The sequence below is a fragment of the Hemitrygon akajei genome, chromosome 7, assembly GCF_048418815.1.
Source record: "Hemitrygon akajei chromosome 7, sHemAka1.3, whole genome shotgun sequence".
NCBI classification, from domain to species: Eukaryota; Metazoa; Chordata; class Chondrichthyes; order Myliobatiformes; family Dasyatidae; genus Hemitrygon; species Hemitrygon akajei.
The window spans coordinates 130,290,828-130,306,218 of record NC_133130.1 but is presented as its reverse complement, the minus strand read 5'-3'; the positions used below and the strand labels follow the sequence as shown (position 1 = coordinate 130,306,218).

Here is a 15,391-nt window from a genome sequence, read left to right as displayed (position 1 = left end):
CAATGGCCAGAAGGGCCTACTCCGCATTGTATCACCAAAATAAAAGCAAGAGACTATTTGGCTGGAAGTGTGAGGTTGGCGGGAAGTTGTCCTGAAACATTGCACGCTGGTGAAGTAACCCAAGTGTTTTCACACTGGCCATGTTAGGGAGCTGGGGAACTGGTTGATAAAAGATTTCTTATTTCATTCTGAAGTGACTCTTTGAGCTAAAGGTCTAATAGCGAGCTGTGTTCCCCCTCCCCAGTGGTGAAGAAGCTGAATGAACACTACAAATCCTGCGTCTCGCTCTGCCGCTCCCTGACCGCCAGACTCCAGCGGTTCTTCCTCGACAAGCAACAGCTCATGGACAGAATTAACAGCATCGCCGCGGAGAAACTCATCTACAGCCACACCGTGCAGTTGGTAAAGATTTGCTATACTTATTTGTCACACGTGTATCAAAACATACAGTGAAATGCCCCGTTTGTGTCCATGACCAGCACCGTCCGAGGCCGGGGGCAGCCCACGAGTGTTGCCATGCTTCCAGCACCAACATAACATGCTGACAATTTACTAACCCTGATCCCACACGTCTTTGGAATGTGGGAGGAATCCCAGGAGGGGAGAGACTGTGGGGAATGTACAGATTCCTCACAGACAGCGGTAGGACCCAAACCCTGATCAGTGATTGCTGGTGCTGGTTTAATATGACAAAGTTTAACTTGTCTGAGTTAAATTCCATTTGCCGTTCTCCAGCCCAAGTCAGTTTAGATCCCCTTGGAACTGAAGATAACTCTCTTCGACTGTCCACTGCTCCATAATTTCGGAGTCGTCGGTAATCTTACTACCGATGTAAAAGCATTGTGACCTGAAGTGTTAATGTACACGACAAGCACGAGTGAACCCAGCACACCACTGATCACTGGCCTTCTGTCTGAATAGTAACCATTCACTCCCGCCCTCTGTCTCCGACCCCCAGACCAATTCTGTATGCAATTGACTGGCTGACCCTGGATCCCCAGCAACATCACATTCCAGTCTACACTAACACATGAGACCTTGTCAAAAGCCTTTTGCTAAAGTCCATGTAGACAGTATCTCCTGCCTTGCCTGCCCTTGTCAATCCTCTTGGTCATCTCTTCAAAGAGCATAATCAAATTTAAAGTTCAAATCTAAGTTTATTGTCATTCAACCAACAGCCAAACGAAGCTTCATTTCTCTGGGGCCAAGGTGCAAAACACACTACCGACAGCACACAGCACAAGGCACATATAGCATATATAATTACAAAAGGAGAAATACATACAGTCACAACTAAATAATATGGACCAGGTTCCTGAGTACCATGGCCTATAGACTGATTGTGCATGGAATGTTGTCAGCAAGAACGAGCGCTCAGCAGTCCAGCCATCACACACTAGTGTAGCCGCAGATGAACACAATCCAGCTTGTCTTCCACCGAGTGGACACTAGAGAGCAGCACCAATGGGAGGGGCCAGTCCCAACCCAGCAGGGACTCCAGCATGACAGTCCTGTGGTAAATTTGTGAGGTAGATTTACCACACACAAAGGCATGCTTCCTATCTCTAGTCAGGCCTTGCCTGTCCAAGTGCAGATAGTCCCCTCAGAAAGCCTTCCAACAACTTTCCCACCACCGATGTTAGGCTCAGCAGCCTGTAGTTGCCCGGCTTGTCCTGCAACCCTTGAATGAAGGCACAACGTGAGCCACCCTCCGGTCTTCTCAGTCCTCATCTTCGGCTGAGGAGGATACAAATATTTCCGCAGGGCCCCTGCAATTTCTTCCCTGACTTCCCACAAGTCCTGGGATAGACTTGGTCAGGCCCTGAGCTTATCCATCTCACTGTGATTTAGGACAGACAGCACCTAGTCCTGGTACAGATTAGCTTCATTTATCATGTGCTTTGAGATATCGAAATGTACAGTGAAATACGTCAACGGCCAGTATAGTCCAAGGATGTGCTGGGGGCAGTCCACAAGCGTGGCCATGCATCTGGTGCCAACATAGCTTCCTCACAGCTTACTAACCCTGACTGGTACGTCGTTGGACAGCGGGAGGGAACCGGAGCACCTAGGGCATATATGTCAAACTCAAGGCCCGCGGGCCAAATCCGGCCCGCGGTGGAATTATCTTTGGCCCGCGAGATAATATCTAATTACTATTAAAGCTGGCCCCAGTAATCGAAGCGCCTATGGCGTATGATATGGCTAATGCTGAGTTTATTCAGGTACCAGGTTTTCAGGGTTTTTAGTGTTTATTCGGCAGTCTTGCTCGGCAGTCTTCTTCATAAGAAACGGAATTTGTAAAGTGAAACACTTTGTAGTTATAGCAGAGACTGAGACACATGAGAGCAGGCTGAAAAAACGGAGGCAACGAAAGCTGCGTTCGCACGCGTCCGACTGATCCGGCCCGCATGAAGCTGCATCTTGCTCAATCCGGCCCGTGACCTAAAATGAGTTTGACACCCCTGACCTAGGGGAAACCCACGCGGCCACAGGGAGAACGTACAAATTCTTTACAGGCAGCGGTGTGAGTCGAACCCGGGTCACTGGCACTGAAAAACATTCCGCTATCGTAGCAGCTATTAAACGGAATCGAGAGGTTCCTCACAAACCAACAGGGATCGCTGGCCCAAGTAGAGGGGAGGGGTGCAGGGCGAATCAAGAAGGCAGAAAGATCTGGAAGGAGGCTCAGGGTGGGGAGGGACCAGGTCGTCCGCTGAATTCTCTAAAAGGATTAAAATCACAGACCAATACAGCACAGAAACAGGCCCTTTGAAGATTATTTTTCCTAGTCCCGTCTACCCCGCCAGGACCATAGCCCTCTGTACTCCTACCGTCCATGTACTTATCCAAACTTCTCTTAAACATTGAAATTGAGCTCACAGACACCACAAGGTACACTGCAGGTGCCTACAACACGCTGGGGGAACTCAGCAGGTCGGGCAGCATCTGTGGAAACATTGACTGCTCGTTTCCACGGATGCTGCCCGACCTGCTGAGACACCACTCGCACTGGCAGCTCGTTCCACACTCACCACCCTCTGAGTGAAGAAGTTTTCCCTCATGTTCCCCTTAAACTTTTCACCTTTAACCCTTAACCCATGACCTGGTTGTAGTCCTACCCAAGCTCAGTGGAAAACGCGTACTTGCATTTACCCTGTCTGTGCTACTCATAATTTTGTACACAGGATCAAACCTCCCCTCATTCTCCCACACTCCAGTGACTAGTCTGAACTCTGAACTCCAAGGCCCCGAGCTGTAATAGCATCACGCTAACTGCTACGCTACCATGGCAAAATGCCGAATTAAGCCATTAGGCCCATCAGGTCTGGTCCAGCATTCCACCTTGGCTGATTTATTATCCCTCTCAACCCCTCCCAGAAACCTTTGACACCTTGATTAATCAAGAATCTATTGACCTCTGCCTTAAATATTACCCAATGACTTGGCCTCCACAGCCACCTGTGGCAATAAATTCCACAGATTCACCACCCTCCTGCTAAAGAAATTCCTCCTGATCTCAGTTCTAAACGGACGTCCCTCTATTCTGAGGCTGTGCCCTCTGGCCCTAGACTCACTCTATTACAGGTTAAAAAGACAGGACCTTATTGTCTTTGCTCAAGACGAGATTGCAGAGTTACTCCAGTCTGTGCAAAACAGATAGTTACAATGCGCGCAGTGCAGTTTAATATTTTTCAAATTCCCATATTTATGTGCAGTATGTGACTTTGATAGTCCATAACTCTCAAAGGTCATTGGCAAGCCGGGGTGTAGCATTATTCAGCTGCACAACAGCCCTCGGGAAGAAGCTGTCTTTCAGTCTTACTGTCCTGGCTAAGATGTTTCAGTGTGTTCTACCAGATGGCAGGGGATTGAACAGACTGTGTCTGCGATGGGATGGGTCTTTAATGAGATTACGAGCGCACCATAGGCGTCGAGAGTTGTAGATTGTCTTCAGGTCCCAGTGATGTGCTGAGCCGTACTAATCACCCATTGGAATTCTTTATGATCTTCCTTTGCTACAGCTAGAGTACCACACTGTCATTCCACACGTCGATAAATCCTCCCCACATCTGCTCTGTCTAGGTCTTTCAATATCCGACAGGTCTCAATGAGAACCCTCTCCCCCTCATTCTTCTAAACTCGAGAGAGTACAGGCCCAGCGCCATCGAATGCTCCTCGCAGCGTGTAACCTTTCATTCCGGGATCATTCTCATAATCATCTCTTCTGAATACCAGAAAGCATAGTTTAAAGGTGAGAAGTTAAAGTTTATGTGTAGGGTGTGTTTTTTTACACAGAGAGCGGTGGGTGTCAGAATGTGCTGCCAGGGGTGTTGGGGGAGGCAGATACTGTTGAGATAGGCACATGGGTTAGCAATGTGCATATTCATAAGAATGTGAATGTAATTTGGGTGAAAGCAGGAGAGAGGGAGGGGTGAAGTAAAGAGCTGGGAAGCTGATTGGTGAACGAGATACAGAGCTGGAGAAGGAGAATCTGATAGGAGAGGACAGAAGGCCTTGGAAGAGAGGGAAGGGGGAGGAGCACCAGAGGGAGGTGATGGGCAGATAAGGAGATGAGGTGAGAGAGGGAAATGGGAATTGGGAATAGTGAATGGGGGGGGTTGGTAATTACCAGAAGTTTGAGAAATTGATGTTCGTGCCATCAGGTTGGAGGTTACCCAGACGGAATATGAGATGTTGTTTGTGACCTCGTCATGGCAGTAGAAGAGGCCAGTGACTGATGCGTCTGGATAGGAATGGGAGGTAGAATTAAAATGAGTGGCCACTGAGAGATCCCGCTTGGTGAAGTGGTCTCCCAGTCTTTGCCAGGACTCACCAATATACAGGACTGGGAGGGGAAATTGGCGAGAGTCACTTTGGGCTGTTAATTTTGTTCATTTTTGGAGAAGAAAGTAAGGTAGAGGGGTCCAGGCAGATGCAGGTAACTTACTGGATTCTATCACCCAGAACAGCTGAGCCAAGCGCCTGATCAGAATGTGTCAAGCTGCATTTGTGACGAGCAGTTTGTGTGTGACTAATCTGTTTCATTAATTTGAAGAGGTTCTTAGCGTGGTGGCTGCAATTGTTATCTGGAAACTGGCAGAAGGCAGCCAGGAAGATTTTTCAGGAGGCTATTATGTTAACAAAAGTGAATTGGAGTGAACATTGTGAGTTGGGGTCGTGGGTCAATAATTCAAAGTTCAAAGTAAATTCATTATCAAAGTATGTATGTCTCACCATACACCATTCTGAGATTCATTTTCTTGCAGGCATTCACAGTGGAACAAAGAAATACAATAGAATCAATGAAAATTTACTAGAATGTTACCTGCATCTAAGTTACAGGGAAAGATTGAACAAGTTAGGTCTTTATTCTGTGGAGCGTAGAAGGTTGGGGGGGACTTGATAGAGGTATTTAAAATTATGAGGGGGATAGATAGAGTTGACGTGGATAGGCTTTTTCCACTGAGAGTAGGGGAGATTCAAACAAGAGGACATGAGTTGAGAGTTAGGGGGCAAAAGTTTAAGGGTAACATGAGCGAGAATTTCCTTACTCAGAGGGTGGTAGCTGTGTGGAATGAGCTTCCAGTAGAAGTGGTAGAGGCAGGTTCGGTATTGTCATTTAAAGTAAAATTGGATAGGTATATGGACAGGAAAGGAATGGAGGGTTATGGGCTAAGTGCGGGTCAGTGGGACTAGGTGAGAGTAAGCGTTCGGCATGGACTAGAAGGACCGAGATGGCCTGTTTCTGTGCTGTAGTTGTTATATGGTTATAAAACCATGATTGTTCTTGGCAAATTTTTCCACAGAACTGGTTTGCCATTGCCTTCTTCTGGACAGTGTCTTTACAAGACGGGTGACCCCAGCATTTATCAATAAACATGCAGTGTGTAAATACAAAAAAACTGAGAAAATGAGTTGTAGTGTCCTTGAGTGAGTCTGTAGGTTGTAGGCTCAGTTCAGAGTTGAGGTGAGTGAAGTTATCCACACTGGTTCAGGAGCCTGATGGTTGAGGGGTAATAACTGTCCCTGAACCTGGTGGAGTGGGACCCTAGGCTCAGTTCAGAGTTGAGGTGAGTGAAGTTATCCACACTGGTTCAGGAGCCTGATGGTTGAGGGGTAATAACTGTCCCTGAACCTGGTGGAGTGGGACCCTCAGCTCAGTTCAGAGTTGAGGTGAGTGAAGTTATCCACACTGGTTCAGGAGCCTGATGGTTGTAGGGTTATAACTGTTCCTGAGCCTGGTGGTGTGGAACCTAAGGCTTCTGTACCTCCTGCCCGATGATAGTACTGAGAAGAGAGCATGGCCTGGGTGGTGGGGGTCCTTTCTTATGATAGAGCTGTATGTAGATGTGCTCAGTGATGGGGGTGGCTTTCCCTGTGATGGACTGGGCCGTATCCACTACCTGTTCTGCTCCTGAGCATTGATTTTCCCATACCAGCCACGATGCAGTCGGTCCACCGTACATCTCTAGAAATTTGTCAGAGTTTCAGCTGACATGCCAAATCTGCACAAACATCGAAAAAATTAATTGGTGGGAGATTGTAGGCACAACAAAGAGAGGAAGAAACTACCTGGTTGACAAGAGGTAGGTTAAAGTCTGTTCCCCAGAGAGTCACGCAGGGACCTCTCAATAGAAACTTCAGCTGTGGAGGGACGTATCAGAATAGAAGCACAGGTTCAGCCTGCTTCTCCAAACACAGCTTCACTTTTCCTACCTCCCTGCTTCCCACTTTGACTTACACTCTCTCTCTCGCACCCATTTATTACGTTTTGCTGTTAACCAGCACGGGGGTCGGGAGGTAATTTACTGCGTGTCTTTGGGATGTGGGAGGAAACCAGAGCAGCCTAGGAGACACACAGGGTCGCAGGGAGAACTTGCAAACTCCACGCAGACAGCATCCCAAGGTCCCTGGAGTAGTGAGGCAGAGAGAGTATCTACTGTATCATTGCGTTAGGAATCCTTATGACATAGGAGCAGAATGCGGCCATTCGACCCATCAAGCCTGCTCCACCATTCCATCGTGGCTGATTTACGGTCCCTGTCACCCCCATTCTCCTGCCCTCTCCCCGTAACCTTTGACACCCTGACTAATCAAGAACCTAGCAACCTCCACTTTAAATATACCCAATGATTTGGCCTCCACAGCCGTCTGTGACAACGAATTCCACAGATTCCCCACCATCTGGCTGAAGAAGTTGCTCCTCATGTCTGTTCTCAATGGACGTCCCTCTATTCTGTGGTTATACCCTCAGGTCCTAGACTCCACCAGCATAGGAACCATCCTCGCCATATCCACTCTATCTCAGCATCATCACCATTATGTGCCGTGTCTTACGACCTGGGCGACCACTGTCTGTGATCATGATTGTCCTTGGCAAATTTTCCCACAGAAGTGGTTTGCCATTGTCTTCCTCTGGGCACTGTCTTTACAAGATGGGTGACCCCCCCTCCCCCCAACCATTATCAATACTCTTCAGAGATTGTCTGCCTGGTCTTATAGCCGGGACATGATATGTACAGGCTGTTCCACCACCTGCTCCCATAGTTTCACGTGACCCTAACTGGCCAGCTAAGCAGGTGCTACACCTTGCCCAAGGGTGACCTGCAGGCTAGCGGAGGGAAGGAGCACCTTACACTTCCTTTGGTAGGGACACATCTCCACCCCACCATCCACAACTCAATCTGGACCTTTCAATATTGGAGTCACAATAAAGTTGAGAATAAATTTATCATCAAAGTTACATATATGTCACCATATATGTCGTTTTCTCGCAGACTTTCACAGGAGAGCAAATAAATTAAATAGAATCGCTAAGTAGTTTCTTTACAGGAAGGATGGGGAGGCTTTGGAGAGCATTCAGAAAAGTTCCAGGTGATTAGAGGGTCTGATCTATAAGAAGAGGTTACACAAACTTGAATTGTTTTCTCCGGACTGTCTAAGGGGAGATCTGATTGAGGTTTGTGAGAAGTATAGAAAGAGTAGATGGTGAGGGTCTTCCTTCCAGGCTGGAGGAGCATTAGATGGCCCTGGGCCTGTATTTGCTAGAGTTTAGAAGAGTGAGGGGGAATATCATCGAAACGAACCAAACATTGAAAGACCTAGGAAGCGTGGATGTGGAGAGGATGTTTCCTACAGTGGGGGAGTCTAGGATCTGAGGACACAGATAAAGTGGATGTGGAGAGGATGTTTCCTACAGTGGGGGAGTCTAGGACCAGAGGACACAGATAGAGTGGATGTGGAGAGGATGTTTCCTACAGTGGGGGAGTCTAGGACCAGAGGACACAGATAGAATGGATGTGGAGAGGATGTTTCCTATAGTGGGGGAGTCTAGGACCAGAGGACACAGACAGAGTGGATGTGGAGAGGATGTTTCCTACAGTGGGGGAGTCTAGGACCAGAGGACACAGATAGAGTGGATGTGGAGAGGATGTTTCCTATAGTGAGGGAGTCTAGGACCAGAGGACACAGATAGAGTGGATGTGGAGAGGATGTTTCCTACAGTGGGGGAGTCTAGGATCTGAGGACACAGATAGAGTGGATGTGGAGAGGATGTTTCCTACAGTGGGGGTCTAGGACCAGAGGACACAGATAGAGTGGATGTGGAGAGGTTGTTTCCTATAGTGGGGGAGTCTAGGACCAGAGGACACAGATAGAGTGGATGTGGAGAGGATGTTTCCCATAGTGGGGGAGTCTAGGACCAGAGGGCACAGATAGAGTGGATGTGGAGAGGATGTTTCCTATATTGGGGAGTCTAGGACCAGAGGGCACAGATAGAGTGGATGTGGAGAGAATGTTTCCTATAGTGGGGGAGTCTAAGACCAGAGGACACAGATTGAGTGAATGTGGAGAGGATGTTTCCTATAGTGGGGGAGTCTAGGACCAGAGGACACAGATAGAGTGAATGTGGAGAGGATGTTTCCTATAGTGGGGGTCTAGGACCAGAGGACACAGATAGAGTGGATGTGGAGAGGTTGTTTCCTATAGTGGGGGAGTCTAGGACCAGAGGACACAGATAGAGTGGATGTGGAGAGGATGTTTCCTATAGTGGGGGAGTCTAGGACCAGAGGACACAGATAGAGTGGATGTGGAGAGGATGTTTCCTATATTGGGGAGTCTAGGACCAGAGGGCACAGATAGAGTGGATGTGGAGAGAATGTTTCCTATAGTGGGGGAGTCTAAGACCAGAGGACACAGATTGAGTAAATGTGGAGAGGATGTTTCCCATAGTGGGGGAGTCTAGGACCAGAGGACACAGATAGAGTGAATGTGGAGAGGATGTTTCCTATAGTGGGGGAGTCTAGGACCAGAGGACACAGATAGAGTGAATGTGGAGAGGATGTTTCCTATAGTGGGGGAGTCCGTGACCAGAGGGCACAGGCTCAGAATAGAGCAGGGGTCCCCAACCCTCTTTTTTATGCCAGGTACCTGGAGTAGAGGGACGTCCAATTACAATGGAGATGAGAAGGAATTTCTTTGGCCAGTGGGTGATGAATCTGTGGAATTCATTGCCAAATTCTTAATTAGCAGGGCAGGTCAAAGGTTACAGGGAGAATGGAGTTGAGAGGGCTAATAAGTCAGCCATGGTGGAACGGTAGAGCAGAAGTAATGGGCCGAATGGCCTAATTCTGCTCCCGTATCCTGTGGTCTTGGTGTATGGATTTAGGGTAGGGAGGAGGTTTAAAGGAAACTTCCAGAACAAACTTTTATTCCACTGAGTGGTGGGTGCCTGGGGAGCTGACAGGAGCAGGGTCAGTGGTGAGACAGACAGCAAGTGCAGGCAGATGAGATTAATTTAGATTGGCATTATGAGACATTCTGCCTGCATCAATGCTGTACTGACCTCTGTTGTACATGCATGCAGAGCACTGATAAGTTATTAAGACCTTAAGATACTGGAGCAGAATTAGGTCATTTGGCCCATCGAGACTGTTCCACCATTTCCCTCTCAACCCCAATCTCCTGCCCTCTCCCCGTAACCTTCCATGCCCTGGCTATCGAGAATCGATCACCCTCTGCATTAAATATACACAATGACTTGGCCTCCACAGCCACCTGTGGCAATGAATTCCACAGATTCACCACTCTCTGGCTAAAGAAATTTCTCCTCACCTGTGTTCTAAATGAACGTCCCTTTATCCTGAGGCAGTGTATTCTTCCTCTCTGGGTTTTTACGGGGTGGGGTTGCTAGCCCCCATGGCCAACCCTCCTCGTTTCCCACTGGGCTTGGGACCATCCATGGCGGAATTAAACGGACATGGTGCTTTGGTCCACCTTCAGGTGCAGTCGACGGCGCTGGACGAGATGTTTCAGCAGGGGCAGGACTGCATTCAACGATACCAGAAGGCGCTGCTGCTGATGGAGGGGCTCTCTCAGATAATCTCCAACGACGAGGATGTGCGGAGCATCAACAAATGTAAGTGTTTTACTCAGCCATTGAGTCGTGTACGGCAGAAAAACAGGCCCTTCTGCCCAACAGGTCCATCCTGACCCAGTCTCCCATCTGAGCTGATCCCTTTTGGCCCGCTCTTACATCCTGGGTTATGACCAAAGAGAAAAGTGGCTGGAGTCACTTAGCACTTTAGTGCAAGGGAGTGTCAAAAATCAAACTTACAAAACTTAGTGAAAACTTCCAAAATTTACAAAAAATATCCACCAGGAAACAGCAAGTAGCCCCATACAGAACAATTTTAGAACAAACTACCGATGCTATTTACTTACTGCTGGTGTCTAGGGCAGAAGTGAAGGCCCTCCATCTCTGTCTGCCCTGAACCAGAAGGGTTATTTATTGCTGTTTCCATCTCTTACTGTTTATTAAGCAGTAACTGCCAGGGACAAAATCACGAACAAACATATGTGATGCTGCTTTAAAGCTGTCCACTCAAAGCTCAATGTAGCGTCTAACGTTGTGCACACGACTGACCTTAGTCAAAAACTTTTCAGCAACGGACTCCTGCCCCAGTTAAGTGGCATACTGTCCCAAATAAACGAACGGAATTTTCTTGATTAGCTTTTGTTCTTTAAGGGTTGTCCCAAATAAGCAGAAATCTGATGTTGATCACAAAAACAAAGTTTACTGTGAATGCCTGAATGTCAGAGTACTGTCTGGTGACATGTACACTATGTACTTTGATAGTAAGTTTACTTTGGAATTTCACCATGTACATCTGTGATAATAGATTCTAATTCTGACCCCAGGCAAGCAATGCATCGAGCGCAGATTGTCCACCTTACATCCAAGACTGTGCGCGTGAACGCCTTCCCACCTTGCGTTGCCTGGAATTCCTGGACACTGCTTCGGAACAATCCCAGTTGGCGATCTTCCCCTCTGAAGTGGACGGGGGGGGGTGGTCTGCGTTTCGTTAACCGCTGCCTGCCGACCCTAGTGGCTCCCCATGAACAGTAAGCGTGAACGACCGACCCGGCTGATTACGAGACTCGTGGCAAATGTCACCTTTCTGCAGCGCACATCCATTGCTGAGAGCGTTTTGGCTGGTGGGAAACAGACGTGTGAAGAGCACCAGCAGCAATCCTCTCCCCCCACCCTCGGATGTCATGTTGATCTGGCAGAAAGCTGTTGCCTGCTTCAAATAACGGACTCTCTGCTGATCCGTGGACGAAGAGAGTTTGAGACTCAAAGGAAGTTGGTGAAACGTTTGTGTCGCGACAAAGCTTCCTGGTTTTATTTTGTGTTTTCATCGAACGCTGCCTTGAAGCACTTCTCTCACTTTTTTCTCTCTAAAGTGTTATCACACGTGCACACTCACACAGTTGGTCCCTCATGGTCTCGCACACACCAACACACACCACACCTGTACACAAGAAACAGTCAAACGATGATGCACTTTAAGTCCGAACCACACACGCGATCGCGGATCCCACATTATCACAGGGCAGACCCAAAGCTACAGAATCTGCCTCCCCACACGGTTCAAAACCCTCACCACCACCCCCCCCCCCACCTCACCTGATTTACGTTGCACTATTCGCGAATCTGGATCTGGAGCAGTTCGGAGGTTAGAGTGGGTGGGGGTGTGTGCGCGCGCGTGGGCCCCACTCGTTCCTCAGTTACAGCATCCCGTCAAGTTCCACGCAGCAACAGACAATCATGCCTCAAGACTCTCCTCCTGGGCTTCCTTCACAAAACTTGTTTTCTTGCGATGTGTCAGTGCGGGGGTGAGTGCTGCTTGAACAGAAACGTGAGTGAGCGAGAGTTGGAATGCGAGACTGCAGACGCAGGAGTGCGTGATCACTTGATTGGAGTGGCGCATTCAGACTGGTGACATATGAATTATCAACCAATGATTTCCTTACAATCTCCTATAAATACTTGAAAATTCGTTGCTCTGTGTACACAAGAGTATATATATATATATATCTCTCTCTCTCTCAATTCCACCAAGCGTTACAAGAGGGTTTAACCCCCTGATGTGTACAATAAATGTCAGTCAGTATTTATTGCCTTGAAGTCACCAATGGAAATGGGAAAGGGGTGAGTACAAGTGTCGCCCACTCCTGAGGTAACCTGGACCCTGTTATTTATTCACCGTTATAAGGTAGAAATGTAGGTTTTTTGTTTTCTTTGGCATTACCCAGGGCTGGGGTTTAGCTCGAGCTGATATATTCAGGTTGAACTCTGTTCAATGTGTGTTCTGTTAAAATGCTGGAATTATTTTTGTGTTTGTTTTCATTTCTGTGTGCGCTGGTAAATGTATTTTTATTTTCAATTGTATGAAATGGGAAAAAAAAACACACACACACACACACACAATTAAATAAATATCACGGAAATTCTTGGCTGTTCGGCTTACGGGAGAGAGTTTGTGGATCATCAGATTCTCGCGATGCGCACTGGTTAGCGCAGCACTTTACATTACAGGCGACACGAGTTCAATTCCCGCTGCTGCCTGTAAGGAGTTTGGACGTTCCCCCAACGACCGCGTGGGTTTCCTCCCACAGTCCAAACACCGCATTGGTTGGTAGGTTAATTGCTCATTGTAAATTGCCCCGTGGTTAGGCTCGGGTTGCTGGGCAGAGTGGCTCGAAGTGTCGGAAGGGCCTATTTCCTGCTGCATCACAAGAAATAAATGCAGAATCGGGTTTATTATCACTGACAACAGAGACGGGAGCGCAGTCAGGCCATTTGGCCCATCACGTCTGCTCTGCCATTTCATCGTGTCTGATCCATTTTCCCTCTCAGCCCCAATCTCCTGCCTTCTCCGCGTATCCCTTCATGTCCTGACTGATCAAGAATCTATCAACTTCTGCCTTAAATATACCCAACAACGGCCATTTGTTCATGGTCTTCTGCTGCTGTAGCTTACCCACGTCAAAGTTTGACACGCTGTGCGTTCAGCAATGCTTCTCTGCACGCCACTGTTGTAACGCGTAGTTATGCCGCTTTTCTGACAGCTTGAACCAGTCTGCCCATTCTCCTCGGACCTCTCTTACTGACAAGGCATTTTTCCCACAGAACTGCCACTCACTGAGCCATAGAGAAATACAGCACAGAAACAGGCCCTTTGGCCCATCTGGTCTGGGCTGAACCATTTAAATTGCCTACTCCCATTGACCCGCACGGGAGCCCTAGCCCTCCGTACCTCTACCATCCATGTGCCTATCCAAACTTCTCTCCAACGTTGAAATCGAACTCACTTGCACTGGCAGCTCATTCCACACTCTCGCCACCCTCTGAGTGAAGACGTTTCCCCTCATGTTCCCCTTGAACTTTTCACCTTTCACCCCTAACCCATGACCTCTGATTGTTGTCCCACCCAACCTCAGTGGAAAAAGCCTGCTTGCATTTACCCTATCTATACCCCTCATAATTTTGTGTACCTGTATCAAAGCCGTAACCTATTTAATCTTGCCTTATAACTCAGGTCCTCCAGCCTCGAAAACATCCTTGTAAATTTTCTCTGTACTCTTTTAACCTAACTTACACCTTACCTGTAGGTAGGTGACTAAAACTGCAGACAATACTCAACAAGAGAAAGTCTGCAGATGCTGGAAATCCGAGCAGCACACACGAAATGCCGGAAGAACTCAGCAGGCCAGACAGCATCTATGGAAAAAAGTACAGTCAATGGACGGTCTTGGCCCAAAACGTCGACTGTACTTTTTTACACAGTACGCCAAATAAGGCCTTATCTACGTCTTTAACAACTTCAACATAACATCCCATCTCCCATACACAATACTTTGATTTATGAAGACCAATGTGCCAAAAGCTTTCTTTACAACCCTATCTACCTATGATGCCACTTTCAATGAACTATGAACCTGTGTTCCCAGATCCCTCTGTTCTACCACACTCCTCAGTGCCCTATCGTTCGCTGTGTAAGACCTACTCTGGTTGGTCCTCCTGAAGTGCAGCATTTCACACTTGTCTGCATTAAATGCCATCTGACATTTTTCCAGCTGGTCCAGACCCCACTGCAAGCCATGATAGCCTCCCTCACAGTCCACTACACCCCAATCTTGGTGTCGTCCGCAAATTTGCTAATTGAGTTAACCATGTTATCATCCATGACAAACAGCAAGGGATCCAGCACCAATGGCCTCCAGTCAGAGAGGCAACCCTCTACGACCACTCCCTGGCTTTTCCCACAAAGCCAATGTCTAATGCAGTCTACTACCTCATCCTGAATGCTGAGCAAATGAGCCTTCTTTCCATGCAGGACCTTGTCAAATGCCTTGCTAAAATCCATGTAGACAACATCCACTGCGTTGCCTTCATAAGCTTTTCTGACAACTTCCTCGAAAAACTCTATAAGATTGGTTAGACACGCCCTACACACACAAAGCCATGCTGACTATCCCTAATCAGTCCATGTCTACCCAAATACTCATATATCCAATTTCTTAGAATATCTTCCGATAACTTTCCCACAACTGGTGTTAGGCTCACCAGCCCATAATTTCTGGTTTATGTTTAGAGCCTTTCTTAAACAGCATAGCAACATTACCTATCCCCAATCAAATCCACTGGATGTGTTTCATTTTTTGCATTGCCTTCTGGTATGGGGTGGGGGTGGGTGGAGGCTACTGCACGGGATTGAAATAAATTGCAGGAAGTTGTCATCTCACCTCCATCATGGACACTGGCCTCCCTAGCAACCAGGACATCTTCAAGGAGCGATGCTTCAAAAAGAGTGGTATCCATCATTAAGGACCCCCATCACCCAGGCCATGCCCTCTTCTCGTTGTTACCATCAGGGAGCCTGAAGACACACACGCAGTGATTTAGGAGCAGAATCTTCCCCTCTGCAATCCAATTTCTCAATGGACATTGAACCCATGGACACTACCTCACTACTTTTTTGTGTGTCCTTTTTCACTACTGAAAATCCCAGGAGATCAGCAGTTTCTGAGATACTCAAACCAC

The 15,391-nt window shown here is 47.7% G+C and overlaps 1 protein-coding gene across 2 annotated transcripts in view; it reads left to right on the top strand.

Moving 5' to 3' along the window:
• Positions 1–12,814, top strand: part of ulk1b (unc-51 like autophagy activating kinase 1) — a 132,165-nt gene extending 119,351 nt beyond the window's left edge. For both annotated transcript variants that reach the window (XM_073051953.1, XM_073051952.1), the window contains exons 25-27: positions 245–402; positions 10,285–10,420; positions 11,203–12,814. In XM_073051953.1, coding sequence (XP_072908054.1) covers positions 245–402; positions 10,285–10,420; positions 11,203–11,258 — 350 coding nt within the window. In that variant the 3' untranslated portion in view covers positions 11,259–12,814. The remainder of the gene's footprint in view (positions 1–244; positions 403–10,284; positions 10,421–11,202) is intronic.
• The last annotated feature ends 2,577 nt before the right edge of the window (positions 12,815–15,391 follow it).